Source organism: Haliotis asinina, chromosome 14 (assembly GCF_037392515.1).
Source record: "Haliotis asinina isolate JCU_RB_2024 chromosome 14, JCU_Hal_asi_v2, whole genome shotgun sequence".
Lineage (NCBI taxonomy): Eukaryota > Metazoa > Mollusca > Gastropoda > Lepetellida > Haliotidae > Haliotis > Haliotis asinina.
The window spans coordinates 19,103,885-19,123,724 of NC_090293.1; the positions used below are offsets into that span (position 1 = coordinate 19,103,885).

Sequence of the window (19,840 nt, forward strand, 5' to 3'; positions counted from 1 at the left end):
CTTCTAATCCGGCATCAGCCTACTCCATCCTTAAGCACAATGAGGACCGCCCAAATGACTGTTTTATGCATGCATGCACTTGTCCTATGATTGAAATATTTGTAAGTACAACCGAAAGCCCCATTTCACCTCACCTCAACCCCATTTTGGGCAAAACTGTTTGGACCTTACTGCATGTCAAGGGGCCATAGGGTTTTGGATCAGAATCGGGAATATTACCCAATGTAATTACTAGTACTGATTTAAAACCAGTGCATGAGGTTGTCAAAAATGGGCATAGGTCCTTACATTGTGAGATGATGGAATGCACCTATCTATCACATCCTTGAGACAATGGAAGTCACCATTCAAACCATGTGCTATCTTCTGTATGATGATGAAACCTATTTTTCACATCCGTGAAGGTCAGGGTTAGAACTGGCCTTCAGTAATTCATGTTTGTTGTAAGAGCTGACTAACAGGATCGTGTGATGAGGCTTGCTGACCTGGCTGACTCATCATCGGTTCCTAATTGTGCAGATCCATGCTCATGCTGTTGATCACTGGATTGTCTGGTCCAGACATGATTATTTACAGACCACTGCCATATAGCTGCAATATTGCTGAGTGCGGCGTAAAACTTGACTCACTCACTCACCTAGTTTTCACTGTCAGCCATGATGGTGAGAGAACACATACACAAACATTTACAACCCAAGACAGTCAGTGTAAGAAAACTTTAGCAAACATGGACGATGGGGTAACTTAGTGGTTAAAGTGGGTTTGATTCCCAACATGCGCACAATGTGTGAAGCCTATTTCTAAAAACATACTCATCAAACAATACTGAAAATAGTTTTTTTGAAAATATTAAAGGATGTCCTCTAGCTGAAATATTAGCTAATGGTAAGCATGTCAACAGAAAACAAAAAATGTATATACTGCAGGTCAAATATCAGTGCTACATGCTGATTTTCGTTTGTTGAGCGATCAGTGTCGGCGACCGGTGTACTTTGTAAGTCACGCCAAAACCCAAACAGAAGCCGTTGTCAGATTGGTTGAATCAGTTCAGCCATCTTGCTTTTGATTGGATGGTCAGAGGTCGCTCAAAGGTTACCCGATGCGACATCCTGCTAGGTTTTGTTAGACCCAATGTAGGCTTGTAACAAATAACACTGGGGCTAAGTTTACTTAAACTGCAAACAATGCTTGGTGACAGGTAACATGGAATCAGGTAGTCAGGCTCTCGGACTTTATTCTGCATTGATACATGTCCTTGTCTGTCAGTTGTGAACATTATGCTCGTGAAGTCAATGACTGGATCGTCTGGTCCAGCTTTGAGTATTCACACCCTGCTATCAAACAGTAACAAACTGTAAGAAACAATAAATAAACCAAATAATATCTCTCAACAAAGCAAGTGGATACTCTGTTTTCACTTAATTTCGCCTCAGGAAATTTTTCAGGCAATTGCTATACTTATTTAAATGAACAATGATTTAGCATTTCTCTGCTTTCACTACCAATACTGAAAACAATGGATCAGTTTATGTGAAATTAACGGAGAATGAGTAAGCTCTCATAAAGTAACGCAGAGCTAACATACCGATTTCAAAACTTGATTCTGAACCACGAGCATTGCAAATCTTACAAAACTCAGGATGCAGTCCTGCAGAATGTTGGGTTGAGTTGGGTTTTAAATCACATCGCCAGTATTCCAGCCATATAGTGATGAGATCAAGTTTGCATCCATTACCAGTTTAACTTCAAGTGCATGGTCCAAAAGAGTTTTTGACCTTTTAAACATTTGAAACAGAAGATGGCTTGGCATCGAATACGTTATTCTCCCTCTACACAAATTGTGATATAGGTCAACTTCCCTCGGGTAATTTGGTGCCCCTTGCACAGGAAAACTGATTTTTCAGATCACTCACAACATAATGGGGATTCCTTACAGTTGAAAGTCTGCTCTGCAGATGTGCTGCCAGTATGCAGAGGTCCTTCAGGTCTATGCAACGGAATAGCCTTTCTGGCTAAGGAATGAAACACAGTCAAAAGGATGTGTCAAGCTGGCTTAGCACCTTTAACAAGATTCTGGCAAAACAGGGAAATGAGCCATGTCAAAGGGGATTCAAATGATCACTGGATTATCTGGATAACTGGCCTGATACGGTACTTTACTGTCTACCAACACCTAGGTGTAATGTTTCTTAGTGTAGCATTGAACAAGAAATACATACACAATGATCAGTGGAATTGATTTTTTCAACTGAAATTTTCTGTTTATTCGACAATTAGATCACCATATCCAAGGCTTGTGAGGAAGTCAACAATTAAAAGAAGATGTCTCTCCATAAAAAGTGTTCCTCTTCATCATTCCAGCTTCTAAATGCCACTGACCAGTGAAGGTCCACGGTAGAATAGGCCATGCTTGCCATAAAAGGCGACTATGCTTGTCATAAGAGGCGACTAATGGGATCGGGTGGTCAGGCTCGCTGACTTGGTTGACACATGTCATCGGTTCCCAATTGCGCAGATTGATGCTCATGTTGCTGATCACTGGATTGTCAGGTCCAGACCTGATTATTCACAGACCACTGCCATATAGCTGGAATATTGCTGAGTGTGGCGTAAAACTAAACTCACTCACTCACTCTAAATGCCACTTAAGAAAAAACAGCAAGTATTATTAGCTCATTTTTTTTACATGGACAGCTGTCTAAAAAACAACAAAAATCATTATATTCACAAAACTCACTTTATACTGTGAATGCATGCAACAAAACATGTCTTCAAATGACTTAGTGACATACATCCTTGACAACAAGAAATCATCCACACATATAATTAAGTTACATACACCATCAAAGTATGTCCCTTGTCAGTACAACCCATCATTTGCATTCTAGATATATCACATCAACCCATCACTGACTTTAAGATGTGTTACAACACGCTGACGACTTTGTAAAATTGAAGGGCATCTATTTGACCAGGGACTTGTTGACAAATATCAATTGTTTCAAACAAACAAATTATCTGGAGATCTTGTGCTGAAGACAATACAATGACCTGGCAGCTTATATCGTTCATATCAACTGTCTTAATGCAACACTTATGTGTACAAGTCTGGTTGGCGTATCCGGGAATCCTTGTCTTTGTTTTGTGCATGTTCTTTCAACATGGTCATAACTTCACTGTCGAACTCTTCAGGTGTAGGCTTGGCACCTGAAAAAGTAACAGTAGATATCATACAGGTCTTAACAAAATAAAGTACCTTACTGTGTCTCTGGTGCTTGTACCTCTGGAGGTCAGACAATAATGGTAGTCATAAAAGTGTCCCTTTCATTTCATGCACCAAATGTCTGTAGCGTAATAAAGTATTTAGCCAAGCACTTTCAAAGGACATATTGACTTAATGAGCAGCTGAAACTACAGTGCATGCTCCTCAGCTGAAACTGACAGGCAGTGTATGTCTCTTGGCTGAAATGAAACTGAGTGACAGTAAATGCCTCTCCACTAAACTGACAGATAGTGCATGGCTCTTGACTGAAACTGACAGACAGTGCATGCCTCTTGACTGAAACTGACAGACAGTGCATGCCTCGTGACTGAAACTGACAGACAGCACTTCATCAGTCCTACTAATCTCAGGCTCAGTATTATGTGTCACACTGCTGTTCTGAGTCTAACAAACCCTAGTAGAAGGTTGCATCAGCTAACCTTTGAGCAATCTATGACCGTCTAATCAAACATGTGACGACCGAAGGGATTTAAACAATGCGACAATGGCTACTATTTAAGTAATTTTGGATTTTCTCTTCCCTGGTCACTAACACTAATCTACAAGAAACAAGAATCCACGTAAATCATAGACATATGACAGGCAGTATATACATTTAGGGGGTTATGATGACAGGTTACTATTGGCTTATATTTCCCCAAGATGACATCCTGGAATATTAACAAACCATCATTTTCAGTGACTCTTTACTCAATGTTGTCAATGATATCATCATCCATTTATATCACTTAGAAGGGACCCTGCGGAAAACAGAATTAGGAATTGTTTGAGTACAAATGTTTTTGAGGTAAAAGTTTGAACGGTATATGCAAATGTTAACTTTTGCGATTTGGTAAACTGTGTTCTCATTGGTCAGTTCAAAAGGTTAGGCAACGTGACCTCCTACTAGGGTTTGTTAGACTCAGTATAGCAGTGTAATGAATAATACTGGGCCTAAGTTCACTTAGACTGAGCATGTCATGTTCATGAAACTATACTAAAACTGGCAGACAGTGCATGCCTCCTGCTTCAATCTGACAGGCAGCACTCCATGCTTCTCGGGTAACAGTGACAGAATGCAGTCAACAGCTTGGCGGCAACTAAACCCAGTCTTGAGTTTGACCTGAAACTTGATCACCAGGAGTTTTTCCAATCCCACCCATTGACATTATCTCCAAGTGAACATTAATAGATTTGTTCCATTCTAATCTCCAGCTAATGCAATCAGTAAAGGCCTACCGGTGACCCAGTAGTAGATCTCCCAGTCGTTGGTGGGCTGGTTGATGAGCCGGTCATACAGCGTGAGCTGAGACTCATTCAGATCATCCAGATGCTTGGCAGCGAAAGTACTGAAAAATGTTTTACGATAATTATGTCAAAGTCGTTTCACAAAGAACTTTAGCGTGTTACTGACATCATATAAGAGACTGCTATTTATTAGAGTGAGTGAGTTAATATTTAACTTCATATTGGCATGTTTGATATTGAAATGGAATATGTATACATTGTATAATCCTGTTGTCGAGGGACAGTAAAACAACTACAACATCACAGTTTCAATTAAAATTAAGTGTGGGAAGTTATAACTAATATCACTATTTGGACAATACAATACATAGTACTGGCTATACATCACCAACAAATGAAGGTAGATCACCATACTAGGGACCACGGGGACTTCGAGTACATTTGCTTACTGCATGGCCCCTATAGCTGGATTTACATCATCCCTTCACCTTTCAGCAATTTAGGAAAGCTATGCATTAGAAAATATTCATATTCTTTGGTGAGTGTACCCACCATTTATCATAACAATCTAGTCCACAGTCCATTTTTTTGTGGATCAGTAGAATAGAGTTTCAGAAAAAACAACTAAAATTCACAAACTAACACACTTGTATCCTTCTCTAACCATGTGTAGTGTGATGGGTAGTTAATATATGTTAACCTTCAACCACTACTAGAACAGTTTACAAATTAATCACTAGGGCTCAAATAAATCATGTCTCCAGAAAGAGCTGGGTAATTTTAACCATGTTTATGCACAGAATATTCCCAAATATTGTCTATGTGATTAAACAATGGTGTGTGTGTGTGTGCGTGCCTGCTTGTGTGTGCATAAACAGTGTCTAATAAATGAAAAATACACATGCATGTTTAATTCCACAAATAGTGCATGACAGTGATGTACACATATGCACAATAAACAGGACATTTCATAACATGATATGAACTATTAAGAATGATTCAATTATCACAAATCAGAAACATCCAAGGTTTAGAGAGTGAGTGAGAGAGTGAGTGAGTTAATATTTAATGTCACATTTCAGTCATACCAAGGTTTAGAGAAAAAGTGTGTGCAACTTTCAGCAGCATGTCAACTACATTACTGTGTCAGCTGATGTGGGAAGTGTGGCTAAAGTGATCACAGTGATGCACATTTCTGAGGATCACCACCTTGGTGAATTCCACAATAATGACAAATGATGTTCCAGAATTCAAACTCATGGTTGGGGGACAGCTTTTGTTTGTTGTAAACGTAGCACCGCACTCGGCAACATTCCACTTATATGGCAGCAGTCTATAAATAATCTCAGTCTGCGTGACAAACAAGTGATCAACATCATGAACATTGATCTAAGCAACTGTCATACAATTACAAGTCACTTCCTGATCCTAGCTGTTAATCGCCACTTACAAAAATCCACCAGAGACTGATCATGTGAGCAATAGTTTGTGCTCTCTGGTATTAGGGGTTTTCGACGATGTCTGACAAAAACATCATTTTTATCTTTAATATCATTTTAAGTTTTGACTTTGCTAACCTTGAATGATAACGATATATTCGTCTATTTCACACAAAAGCATCATGTGTCTCCTACAAAAATAGCATTGATGACATCATATCGACAAAATTTCAGCAACTTGCCACATCGGGGCACATGTATTTTGTATGTGTTTTTTACAATGAGCCAATTCTTTCCCTGCGCACTACAAGAGTGTTTTGATCACGTGGTTTCTTGTTTTATACATAACCTGTCACGGGCAGACTACTGAGCTTGCTGAATTTTGTTCACTATTTTGTGTTATGCAGTCAATTGATTTTGCATTTTAGTGGTATTATCGATCTAGGGTACATAATATTGATGTGTATTTGCACTTTGCATAACTTCCGGATTTCAACTGTCAATAAAACGTCTCACGACAGTAACTGGGCATTCACCCTACTGATGAAACTGTTTCTGCACTCTGATGGCGCATGTACTTCCCCTATAGCACTAGCAATGCAATCACCGAAATCACCAGAACGCCGAATTCAGCTTGGTTTGGGATACATTACATACAGACCTACAGTTTGTATACTGTATAAATTTGTATAAATGAATCTACAATATTCAAATAAAGTGGCCATTGTGAGAAAGATTTGTTCAATGCTGAAACATCATAAACCAAATGATATTCTTTTGACCAAGCAGGCCCTTACAAACCTGAGCAGGAGGCCATTCTCCAACATTCCTCTCTTGCGACTCTGGTACAACAACCTAGCTCTTTTCAGTTCAACGTTCTCATTTGTCTTCTCCACATATGGTGGTATTGGCGGATCCATGTCGGGCCCAGCATCTACAGGGTTGGAACTCAGCATCCGCAAAAACATTGGAGTTGACACTCTCTGAAACAGGCAACAATGCATAGTCGCAGAGACGATTTTCAATGTCAAACTTGTTTTCACTTCTTTGCTGTTAGCTACGGTAAATATTTATAACATGCATCATATATTAACTCAAATATTTGCTGGTACAAAAATCTTAGTGTAATCGTGGTTTCAACAATACTCACACATTGACGAATCTGATAAATAAAACGCCTAAGCCCCATCGATGTTTTCGTAAGCCCAGCCATGTTTATCTTTATGTAACAAATTAAGAGTTACCCGCCCTTATCAGGGGAGGTAATTCCGTTTGACTCGGTAACGAAGTAGAACAGAATTATCAGGAGCCACAAACAAGAGTGTCTGCAAGGATTTCAGTGTGTATGCAAACATAGCTGAAACTTATGTTCGTGAGCAAGACATTCTCGTGGTTATTTGTCACTACTGTTCAGAGCTATGACGTCACAATGGTAATGTCGCTGTCGCAGTGGTACTGCACCTTGTTTGAATCGAGGAAAACTTGGGAGTCCTCAGCCTGTAGCCGAAGTTTCTATCAATATGTATTGGAAGTATTAAACAAACTACTAAACTCGCTTCCGTGAAATACCATTTTCATTAAACTCGTTGAGTATCCTCTTTTTGTTTAGTTATGTTCCTGAGTAGCCGAGAGCCGCAATGCAGTCAAGTCATGTCTTCACTGTAAAAGGACTGCATCGCGGCGTTCGGCTAGTTCTTGTTCGATTGCAGAAACGGAACAGCATCAGCAACAACGACGACAACAATGATGAAGTCTATGATGAAAAATAGTTATGACATGTCAGGGAGACTCTGTAAACTGATCAAATTAAGAGTTTGAAAAGGAGCGGTGGGGTAAGCTGGTTGTAAAACTTTCGCTCGTCACGCCAGAGGTTCGAGTCCCAACATGGATACAACGTGAGAAGCCCTTTTCAAGTGTTCCCGGGCCTCACCGTGATATTGCTGGAATATTGCTAAACGCGGTGTAAAAGTAAAGATAAACTCGCTCGCATTAAGTGTCTCTTAGGAAAACGTTATCCCATCCAGTGAGTGTTTTACAACAGTACTTAACACCTGGCTCCTGCACTTTGAATGAGCTTTTCCTATTTCTGGTACCGTGATGATTCAAACTGTGTTAAGTATTGTTTTTAAAACTGAACCAATTTGATTAAAAGCCAATGACAACGGCAACTGAGTCAAGGCATTTGTGTCAACAGTGGTTTCCATAACCAAAGGGTTCGTGAGTTATTGCATAACGGCGTCCAGAGAGTGGGTGGGTGGACGGCATTCCAAGTAAACCACAGCGTGTAATGCACAAGGAAGGCCCAGTGTTCACCACTTTGGCGAGGAACATGAACACGCGTAAATGGCCGGCGCCAACACAGCGAGAAACATACTTGGAGCGAGCCTGGGCCTAGATTTCCGAATCTCTCTTAGCACTTAGATAGTCGTCGGTTAATGTTAATGTATGACACGTACGACTATCTTAGTGCTAAGAGAGTTTCGAAAATGTAGGCGCAGGATTCGATCATAAGTTTCTGACGTACACAGAATACTGCAGGGCTTCAGGCGACTGAACCGCCCATAAAATCATTGATAGAGTCACGATAAACGTAGTTTTACATTTGATAATAGGGTCGGTTGGTTAGCATAGTGGTACGTCACGCCGAGAACGGTCAAACCATGGTTAGAGTCATAATTGAGCGTATGAGGAATAGTCCCATAATAGTCCTCATGAATAAAGGTCTGTTTTGATCCCATCATAAACAGCGTCCAATGATATACTCTTATAACTCACGAATGAAGTTTAATATTAGTTTTATCATGAAGCCCCATGACAGTCAGGTATCATGAATAGAATCCTATTATTACTCCACCACTGAATGATAGCCATTTCATAAATGAAGTCCCATAATGAAGTCGGATCATGAAATTAATCCTGGTATAGACCCGTGAAAATCCCCGATAGGAAAAGTCTTCAGCAACCAATACTTGCCACAGAGGGCGACTGTGCTTTTCCTAAGAGGTCACTAACGGGATAGGATGGTCAGGCTCGCTGACTTTGTTGACACTTGCCATCGGTTCCCACATTGCGCAAATCGACGCTCATGCTGTTGATCACTGGAATTGTCTGGTCCTGACTCGATCATTTACAGACCACCGCCATATAGCTGGAATATTGCCAGAATGGTCCGGTCAAGAATATTCCCAGAATGGTCTGGTCAAGAACAGTCCCAGAATGGTCTGGTCAAGAACAGTCCCAGAATGGTCTGGTCAAGAACAGTCCCAGAATGGTCCGGTCAAGAACAGTCCCAGAATGGTCCGGTCAAGAACAGTCCCAGAATGATCCGGTCAAGAACAGTCCCAGAATGGTCCGGTCAAGAATAGAGTCCCAGAATGGTCCTATCAAGAATAGGGTCCCAGAATGGTCCTATCGCGAACAGTCCCAGAATGGCCCGGTCAAGAATAGGGTCCCATACCGATCAGCTCTTGACCATTCCTATAATGACCCGAGTCTAATAAGAGTCTCTTTATGGAGCAACCATCAAGATCGCTTCATTTACTTAGTCTATCTACCAATTCCATATAAATCTAAGCGTTTAGAACAACAGGGAAACCGCCCAATGATAACATGAATGAACACTCAGGAAAATAAGAACAGTTTGGACATAGGACGCTGCGATTCATGGATAACAGCTCCTTCATACCTCGCGGGGTTAGTAATCAGAGTAGTCTTTAGTGCGACCATGGAAGTTTATCTGGAAATATGTATTAGTAGTAAAGACAATAATAGTGATTGGGTGTGCGGGATATCACCGGCTAACTTCATTATACGATATGTAGAGATTACTACACTTCATTTTCTCATATCTTGCCCCATATCATCCCAAGACACCCATATCGGACCGAGGTCAGTTAATTAATATCAGTTAATACCTGCCTAAAGTAAGAGTTTTTTCATTTACATATTTTTCATCTGAGTCCAAATACAGATGTTGTATTACAAAATAACTGATACAAACAACACAGACAAATATTCCGTTCAAAGAATTAAAAAGTAAAAGAAAACCCATAGAAATATTTCGTAAAAGTGCATTTTTGGTGTCACTTTCAATAACTGGTATGGCATTCAGTTGGTACTGACTTAGTTTCTTGGTTCCTGCTTTCCTACTTTAAGGTCTCTTTTTTTCAAATAACATATTGACTAAAATCATCCTGAAAGTGACCATTACGAGTATGCATGTCACTGGAATGAATATTGAATCATGTTTTTAAACCAAATTTGATGTGATGCTTCTTAGAAAATCATCACCTTTTGAGGAGTTCACCAATGCTTGAAGACCAAAGTAGTGTTTAACAAGACGTTGGATTTTCGTTGATTACAAATTGGAAAATGACCTCCATATTGAATTGCACACTGGTTTGCAGGATGTGAAAGCTTTAGGGCATTTTCCTGTGTGTTTCCTAAACTTTAGTTATGACTTTTAACACATTTGGAAACAACTGTAATATATATTTTTGGGGGACACTAGTAGGCATCTCAGAAAAGGAAATAAATCAGAATTAATGTTTTGTCCTCCAGGGATATGGTCTCAAATCTAATAGGACAAAGATTACCATCGTTTAAGAAGAAATAATGCCCATATGTAATTTTATTGACAATGCTTTCAAGTTAGTAAATATTCTTTGCACCTTAGGTACACTAGTAATTAGCATTTAAATATCTCTGAAGAAAAAGAAGTTTATTTTATTTAGTGTACTTCTATTTCAAACCTATTAATTGGTTGGATAACTGTGCATCCTCTGTTCAGAAAATCTGCATCACAGGTTTCCCGTTTCTGGAAGATGGACCACTGTATAGATGCATGCAGACGGTATCTTGGATCTTCTTTGTGTTATGGTTGTGTGACATACCTGTATATAAATGCTGGTAGTTCATGAAGTCCAGAATTGTGAATGTTTGTAAATTAGGATTCCATGACAAAGTACACATAGAAAATATATTAAAACGGGTGATTAAACATGTTCATTTCCATATTTTCAGTCACTGTGTCGTATTAGGATAGTGTACAGATTTCGAATTACAGATTAAGAAAAAATGTACTGTGTATTGCTTTAGATTAGGTGCTGAATATTCTTGGTGTGTCCGGATACATCCATGGAAACATACCGCAGACAAGCCCAATTACCTCTTCTGAAATAATATGAAATATAGGTTATAATGCTGTGATTGTTTTGTGATTTTGTTTATGATGACGATGACAAAAATATTTATAGATATCGTAACGATCTAAACGTGAACATGTGACTGTGTTCACGATGTTTGTAAAAATACGATCGCAATTTAAGAGGAACAACATAGGTCAGGAACCTTTCCCCTGCTGGTATCTTCTAAAGACGGACGTGATAGATTATTTGGTTCGAGAGAATTGACGCTTCCCAATCTCATGCAGCAGCTGTCCTGGACGATTTTTCAACGGGCATGTAACTCCATTTCACTCGAAAATTACAATCTGCCAACTACGTTATGAAAAAAAACCCCGAAGGACTTTCGTCTTTAATATCACTCACAAACGACGAATACCAAAGTACCACAAACAGACCGTTTTCAGTAACGAAGGTTATGAAAATGTGAAAGCATTACATATTTACAAGAGAAAGATTAAGTTAAAGTTAAAAGTATGTACACGAGTTAAAGATGTGAACAACCTTAGTGTTGGGGGTCATGAGAGGAGTGTCTATATCCTTGGGGGAAGTGACAACCCTTTGCTACTGTCCGCTGAATCTGGAGAAATAGAATTTTTCTTCCTCTTGGCACCCTCTCTGTGTGTCTGGTCTCTTCTCATGTCTTCTACCAGCTGCTGGTCGTGTTCTTCTGGAGACCCGCGAAGGTCTGGGTTAGAATGTATCCTCGTTAACCCACTTTTACGTAAATGCGGGGTATTCGCTGATTTGTGCTCGAACAGTGCGTGAAGTAGGCGTACCCAGTGTGTATCGATATTGTGACATGAGCAAACTATTCGTGCCGTGCGCAAACTATGCAGGAACTCGTCGTGCCATGACCACGTGAACAAGACGTGACAATAGTCAAGTCCCGTCCGTCCACTTCACCATAAGTTAGAAGGCGTGACCTTTGCGCGGTCTGATGCGATCATGTCGCACACAGTTCGTTATCAAACCGGGTTAATGCATGACATTGCGAATCAATGCACACAGTCCTGGAAGTTGACAGGCTTGGATACGCACCGCCCACAGTGTTTGCGAGTGGGCTGCGCGTTGTTCACGACTAGTTTACGCAAGCAGCACAGATTATGGGCAGAAAATTTTGAACATTTCAAAATTTTCTTTGCTCACTAGTACCTTGCCCCGCTTAGTGTATGCACACTTCACAACAGTTTACGCCGAGTTTACTCATTGGCAGGCAAAGGTACATACCAATGCGGGAACAAAATTCATGCAAGTGTCAGGGTATATACCCGAAGCTGTGGTTAGACAAATTGACTCAAGACGATCGCTCTGTTCAAGACTCCCTTGGTCTATTCTCATTTATTTACACAGCGTCACCAATTTGCAACACATTTCTCAGGTTGATGATACAATATATTGCATAAAAGATTCTTGTTTTTACGTGTCTAAGGAATTCAGAGTAGTGTAAATCACTGTTTTTGACACCTGTTGTGACGTCACTCATTCCAGTTTACCATAGGAGTAGTTGTTCATCAACTATCACAGTTAAGCTAAATGAAAGATGTGAAATGTTTCTCGGGCAACGGCGCGTCACTTTTATTTGTTCGCGTAACAGTTTTTTATTGCCATTTAAAAAACTGACTTTGCCGCGTCCCGACCATCCATTTGTCCACTTTAAGAATATAAGTCTGTAAGAACGAGTCTGAATCTACAACTCATTAACACGTGCTAAACTCTCCAAGCTGTATTTCTGCGAGAAAAAAATTAAAATGTGTTCGTCCCTCGTCATTCAATTTCTATCAAACATTTTTAAAAAAAATTCCTACCGCCCTCGTCACTTTTGAAAAAAAAAGTGCCCTAGAAACATTTAATTTTTTATGCAGCCTTATAGGATTGATACTTTTGCTTTCTTTATTGATTGACTCGCTGATATGAAGGTTTTAAAAGGACAGTCATAGTTCTTTACACACACACTCCCTTTATGCAGTCTACAGTATACCTGCCTAAAATCTATACACAGCAGTGCTGATCATTGCTCTCAGTAGCCACGAGGGTGAGATTCTATTAATCATCCAAAATCATTCTTCACTAGGTTTCAATGAAAAAATGTATATTTCTGAACACTGCACTGGCATTAGATTTGCAATGCAACGATGTCATAGCATTGTGACGTCATCAAGTTCATGACGTCATAGCATTGTCAAGGCATTGTGCAAAATCTACTGATCTACTGATCTCACACTAGCGATATCTCCTGTGGAACGGTTTTGGATGATAAATGTCCGTACTTGTGGGTGTATGACTTTGAGATGGGGGACTTTTAGAAGTTGTTTAGGTGAAGAAAAACCAAGTTCTATGGAGTGAGACGGCTTCGGTGTGGGTCGTAATACTTCCCCGATAACGGCGGTAAAACGTACATATACCCAAACGCCGCACACCTTGCAGCAAAGAAGTTGGCCATACATATACCTTGGTTTTCCTTTGTGGCGGTATTTATGATTACATGACATTTGAACATGATTTACATGTGTCACAGCTGGTGAGTGAGTGAGCAAGCGAGATGGCTTTCAGCAATATAGTATGGGTGGACATCACAACTGGCATGGGTGGAAAGCGGGGAAGGATGTGTGTATAGGTGTGTTGACTGAGGCAATGTTGTTTGTAAAGTCGAGATAAACCACAACGTCATTACATCCTGCTTCTTCATATAAATATTTGTAACAAAATATGTTCCTCATTCCACACAAATCTCTCGTAGATGCAGATTTATTGCATTGTCCGATTCTGCTTTATCATGAGTATGTATTTATGAATCAGTATCAAATAGTTATAACACAATGCAAGGGAGTAGCTGCATTATTTGCTGATAACAACAGCCACAACTAACTAACTAACTAACTAACTAACTAACTTACTAAATAAATAAATAAATAAATATTTATTTATTTGAGAATATATCTCAAAGGAGACATCCACTACAAAAGGCTTGCTTTATCACATTTTCGTTATGTACACAACAACATCAGCCATTTGTGACAGGATCGTATCATTGTGGGTCATTATCGGCTTTCAATGGACTTGAAGAACTAACAAGAAAGAATTGGTACGTGTCATGAGTGGTGATCGATAGGCCAATCGTCCATGCATATGTTTATATTACGTTTTAATTGATTGCATGCGGTGTGAGCGTGGCGATCGGCAAAGCAGACTGGTGAGGTACATCGAAGTGTCCGGCCTTGCCATTATTCATTGTACCGTAAAGCCTTTCGAGTTGGGGGTCATCTAAAAAAGTGTTTGGTGTTTTTTTAATGTTTAACTCTCGCAAAAACACGCAGGTCTGTGAAACATACAAGTAAAACGGAAGATCAATCGGTTCCTATTGCCATGCTTACTTCATGCCTTAATGAGGAAGCATTTCATATATTTCTCACTAAAATTCTCTTTGCCTTTGCTCCCAGTGTTTTACACATTGTTCAGCTCCTTGGCAGGGAGACACAACTATGTCTAGGGTCACAATTGATCGAGGCATAAATTATTTTCTTACTCTAGTCATGTGGGATGTTGGTTTTGAAAAGCTGAAAACTCAAAATAAATGAATTTAGCTTATTCTGATATTGCAAAAGACAAGAGATTCCTGAGGCTCAATGATTCCGTACAATATCAGGCCCATTTCTCTTATATACTTTCCGTGAACATAAACATAAGTCTTCTCCCGCTAACATACTGGCCTTGTATGTGGTATTATTTGATACGAAACTTTCGGTAAAGCTCTTTGACCAAACAATCTATGTTGTATTGATCACACGTAACTAGGATAGCCACGTCAGGCTGAAGGAATTACGACAAATGTGAAGGCATTGCACCTAAAATGTAAACAAACGCACCCCACTCGCGAAACAGTTGCAGCGATATCGGTAGTTTAGCGGTAATAACATAAACACAACACTGCTATCGGTAATACGTGAAACAACTTCGGCCATCTTCGGAGATTTCTCGGCTCAGTTCCGTGACTTGTCGGTCGCGTCCTGAAACCCACACATCAAAAAATGGCGTCTTTGGAATGATCACCCGTCTCGGTGAGTTTTGTTTTTAGTTTCTACTGTTTTCATTTTCATAATTATCCATGTTTGACCACCCGTGTTGAATGCGTTTAGGTGTGAGGTGTTGTCGGAGCTATAAATTATTTTTTTAGGAAAAGATCGTCACTGCAAAAGAGCGTCATAAGTCATGCCCACGGATGCTTCCGATGTTCAGACAACTTATGACGCTCTTTTGCAGTGACGATCTTTTCCTAAAATAATACTTTATAGCTCTGACAACACCTCATAATTAAACGCAAAGGCCTTCAGCAAACCATGCTCGAGATAAAAGGCGCCTATGCTTGTCGTAAGAGGGGACTAACGGGATCGGGTGGCCAGGCTCGCTGACTTGATTGACACATGTCATAGGTTCCCATTTGCACAGATCAATGCTCATGTTGTTGATCACTGGATTGTCTGATCCAGACTCGATTATTTACAGACCGCCGCCATACAGCTAGAATATTGCTGAGTGCGGCGTAAAACTAAACTCACTCACTCCTTTTGCTCATTCTTGGCATATGCTTCCACAGCATCCACACTTCCAATAAAGTTGTGATACATTTAGTGGAATTTTAGTTAAATATTTCATAGAATTTCCAATATGACAAGTCCACGGTCCTGTAAGTCAGCAGCGAGAGCTACCAGCAGCACAGACTAACAACAAGAGCAAAGACACATTTTACTCGTTGAAAGGAAATGAACACTATGTATCAGCAAGATGGGCATACTAACATCATACTTCTGCTAGATGTGTTTAAACACGACAAAATCATTACCATCACCATAAAACGTCCTCTGTACCTTTCTGCCTATGTAATAACCACGTGTTTATGAATTACTAAAGGTAGGTGATGTCATGAGACAATTGGTATTATGCATCATAAATATACCACCATTAATGTTTGTGGACACCCAACCAGTTACGATATAGTTGCAGAACAAATATAGCTAAAGGTAGTCTTCTTTTTCGAAAAGAAATCTTTCCTCATCAGCCTTGACATCTTCATATTTTGCAATTTCTGTATCTCTCTTGTACTTGACAAACCATGCCACCAGCTCCTTCCCTAAGGCATCACACAGTTCCTCGTCCTGTTCCAGCTCATCCAGAGCTTCAGCAAGGGAACGGGGGAGAGATTCATCATGCTCTGATGTCCCTGGGGGTGGGCACTCCATCTTCTTGATGACTCCATCCAGTCCAGCAGCAATAGTAGATGCTGCAACCAGATACACATTGCATTTTCCAGTCGGTAGTCTGTTCTCGATGTATGTCTTCAAAGGACCTTCGTTCTTGATGCGGAGACATGCTTCCCGATCCTCTATTCCCCAGCTAGGAACTGTAGGTTTCAGCTGACAGTCGAAGTTTCTGTAGCAGTTGACCGTGGGGCTGGCAAATGCACTGAGAGCTTTACTATGCTTCAGAATACCAGCAATCCACTGTTTGGCAACTGTGGACAGTTTATCAGGAGCATTGGCATCATAAAACACGTTTCCCCCAGATATATTCCAGAGGGAAAAATTTAAATCTGTACTCAGTGCTATTTGTTCTTTAGAGGTAAAATGAGACATGAAGGTTGCTTTAAGACCTTTTAGATCTGCCATTTCTAGGAGACCTTCCTTCAAATTGAACACCATATCCATCGACTTAAGTCCATAGTTTGGTTTTGTCACAAATTCAAATACCCCAGGTGACAATTCAACATGATGTTTTTCAACATCAACTTTGGACTCTTGATAATTTTTGTCAAAGTGAAATATAATTTTGGCGTGTTTGTTAAAGACCTTTTGGCTGTAAGAATCATGTCCATCAAAAACTGTCTTCAGAGTCTTTCCGTCAAGCAGTTGAAATTCAATTTCATGGCTAGAATAAAAGGTCAAACCTAGATCAGCTAACCTCTGGAGCTGTTTTCTTGCAGCGTAACGAGGGCAAGCCCCATGTGGGGTATTGTCTGTCTTCCATCGAGTCTCGCACAACAATTCAGCAACCTTCACCCCTTCTGGAGCCCAGGGAATGGCTCTCAAGGTATCTAGGTCGGGAACGATTAATGCGCTGCCTAAGTCATACTTCATATAGTCCAAACTCAGTGTTCTGGGGCCATGCAACAAAATATCTGAAATGAAAGAACTGTGCATGAATAAAACGTGATAAAGGCACTAACAAACATTAATCACAGTGTAATTAGTCACACCGTGCCCCTCCCACTCAGAGTATCGCTATCGAAAGTTGAGACGTATGGTATTAGTGAACGATGACATCGTATTTTAATCCTAAAATATCCCTTCAAACAGAAGCCTACACTTCGCCCTACCTTTGCGAATGCAATGTTACCTGATAATGAAGGTGCTTCAAAACTGCATACAAAAGCAACATCTAATTCAGATGTTTGAGGGCGGTGGGATAGCCTAGTGGTTAAAGCGTTCGCTCGTCACGCCAAACACCCGGGTTCGATTCCCCACATAGTTACAATGTGTGAAGCCCTTTTTCTGGTGTCTCCCGCCGTGATATCGCTGGAATATTGCTAAAAGCGATGTGAAACTAAACCCCGGGCTCTATCAGATGTTTGACTCTCATAATTCGATACGGCACTTCATCATGATCATTATCCATCAGCAGTGTAACATTGCTTGATTTGATATGGAGAATGTCCGGTGATTGGATTCCCTCGAGGACCACGAAGAAAATACCAGATTTATCTAAGTGAATGAGTTTAGTTTTATGCCGCACCCAACACTATTCCCGCTACACGGTGGCGACCTGTAAATAATCGAGTCTGGACCAGACAATCCAGTGATAATCAGCACGAGCATCGATCTGCGCAGCTGGGAACCACAGACATCTGTCAACCAAGTGAACGATCCTGATACCCGATCCCGTCGCCACTTACGACAAGCATAGTGGTCTTTTATGGCATGCATAGGTTGTTGGAGACCTTTTCTACCCCGTATCTTCACTGGTTGCAGATTTAATGGTGGTATCAAATAGGAGTAACACATTTTATCTTATTGAAATCATGCAAAGCACCAGTCGATACGAAACATTGATATAAGAGTTTCCGTGTATTTACTCTACATTACGTTATAGATAACATATGTTATATTTGACTACGGGTTCAAGAACCTTTGTTGAGTCCCACCCGGGATTGGAACCCACATCTTCAGAGCCAGGCAACTAATCGCCAGCACACAAAGTCAGACGCCTAACCGCACAGTCACCGCGGCTTCTACATTGGGTATTCATACATTACGGCAATCTGTTCAAAATTTATGTTAATTATTTATGCTATCCCTATATATATATCCATTTCCATGAAACTACCAATATGAATAAGCTCATATTAATGTAACTCTAGCCCTGTGTCATTTGTGTAAATGTGTATTTGCCTACAACTGGATCAACATAGTATGCTGTTTTTATGCTTGTTCAGCATGCTCTGATGTACATAAGCATGACCCGGGAGGTCAAATCGCACACACGGCAGATCGAGTTAATTTCATTAAAATAGGGTCATAAAAACCATGTTTACATGTTTTTGAAAGAAAATTCGGACATTGCTGACAATTTGTCGCCATTAAGATGTCAAACGGCAACACATTGTCTCGGCTATACGTACATGTTAACAATCAACTGACAAAAGTGTGCCCCTTCACAACAACAGACCCAGCTAGTTGTGACACGATCACCCAATGCATTAGTCACGTGATCAGGTCAAGCTGAAGACGCTGTTGTGTAGTGTCAAGGAAAGATATGCCCCCTTGACTTGTGTGAAACTCACGACCACAGATATGGTGCAGATTGGAACCAACGGACATTGGTTTCTGATTCATCTGAAGGCGCAACTCCCCATATATGGACTCGTGGATCTAGTAGTTTAATCTTTAAAAAAGAGCAATGCATACGCATTTCAGGCCAGGCTACCCATTCTCGTAACGTTTGTAACCCTCCGAACTTCCTAAGCCCATTCTTATCACATTAGGTACGGTAGTTTAAGAAAATCTTATTTCTACGAACATTTCGAGAATAAGGGACACGTAGGGTAAAGAATTATGCGACACCTGATGAGCGTAAATGTTGCATTGTTATGTTTAAGCTGGTCATCACATTCAAGGTATCTCATATCAGTGGTTCAAGTGGTCAGACTCAATGTTGCTATGTGCGACGTTAACCAACAAATAAACTTAGCTAGTTGAAGCAAAGGTCCTCATGGCGAGGATTAAAGATTTTTTTTAAATATATAAAAAAAATTGAGATGACTCCCGACTTGAGACGCTGTGAGTTGAAGGGGTCTATCCCATCCTCTAGTCCTATACTTTCTATATGATTACAGCTTCAGCGTCAGCAGTTTCTTACCTTGGGACATTTCCAATCCGTTTTCCAGATATTTCTTGGAATGGCGGCTAGCCACCACTTTTCCACGACTCATGCCGTTTAGATCGCAGATGGAAAATCTTACATAGTCGAATTTGGCAATTTCCTGTGCGACTTCCTCTAACTTCGACATTTTAAAGTCAAAAGTGATAGTTGCTTCAACTAGAACGTCAACAGACTGACAGGAAATGACTAAATGAAGCAGGATATAACCTACAACAGATCCATCACAGGTGTTACCTGATTATTCTTCCACTGGTGCTACATGACAGTAAAACGAA

At 40.3% G+C, this 19,840-nt stretch overlaps 2 protein-coding genes across 2 annotated transcripts; both read right to left on the reverse strand.

The window, feature by feature from the left end:
- Nucleotides 1–2,721: 2,721 nt before the first annotated feature.
- Nucleotides 2,722–7,201, reverse strand: LOC137261356 (succinate dehydrogenase assembly factor 2, mitochondrial-like). The gene is made up of 4 exons (XM_067799098.1): nucleotides 7,100–7,201; nucleotides 6,751–6,932; nucleotides 4,502–4,611; nucleotides 2,722–3,207 (listed from the first exon to the last, which is right to left on the reverse strand). The coding sequence occupies exons 1-4, from the start codon at nucleotides 7,160–7,162 to the stop codon at nucleotides 3,095–3,097; spliced, it is 468 nt and encodes a 155-aa protein (XP_067655199.1). The 5' UTR covers nucleotides 7,163–7,201; the 3' UTR covers nucleotides 2,722–3,094.
- An 8,660-nt stretch (nucleotides 7,202–15,861) lies between these two features.
- Nucleotides 15,862–19,733, reverse strand: LOC137261830 (lengsin-like). Its single transcript, XM_067799627.1, has 2 exons — nucleotides 19,542–19,733; nucleotides 15,862–17,304 (listed from the first exon to the last, which is right to left on the reverse strand). The coding sequence occupies exons 1-2, from the start codon at nucleotides 19,690–19,692 to the stop codon at nucleotides 16,145–16,147; spliced, it is 1,311 nt and encodes a 436-aa protein (XP_067655728.1). The 5' UTR covers nucleotides 19,693–19,733; the 3' UTR covers nucleotides 15,862–16,144.
- Between the last annotated feature and the right edge of the window lie 107 nt (nucleotides 19,734–19,840).

Bases quoted from the DNA above. Each gene is read 5' to 3' on its own strand.
- LOC137261356 (XM_067799098.1), bottom strand. From the start codon at position 7,162: ATGGCTGGGCTTACGAAAACATCGATGGGGCTTAGGCGTTTTATTTAT. The intron at 6,933-7,099 runs GTGAGTATTGTT...TGCCTGTTTCAG, and splicing joins TTTATCAGATTCGTCAATGT to AGAGTGTCAACTCCAATGTT. The intron at 3,208-4,501 runs GTAGGCCTTTAC...TTACTTTTTCAG, and splicing joins GATCTACTACTGGGTCACCG to GTGCCAAGCCTACACCTGAA.
- LOC137261830 (XM_067799627.1), bottom strand. From the start codon at position 19,692: ATGTCGAAGTTAGAGGAAGTCGCACAGGAAATTGCCAAATTCGACTAT. The intron at 17,305-19,541 runs GTAAGAAACTGC...CTTTCATTTCAG, and splicing joins CGGATTGGAAATGTCCCAAG to ATATTTTGTTGCATGGCCCC.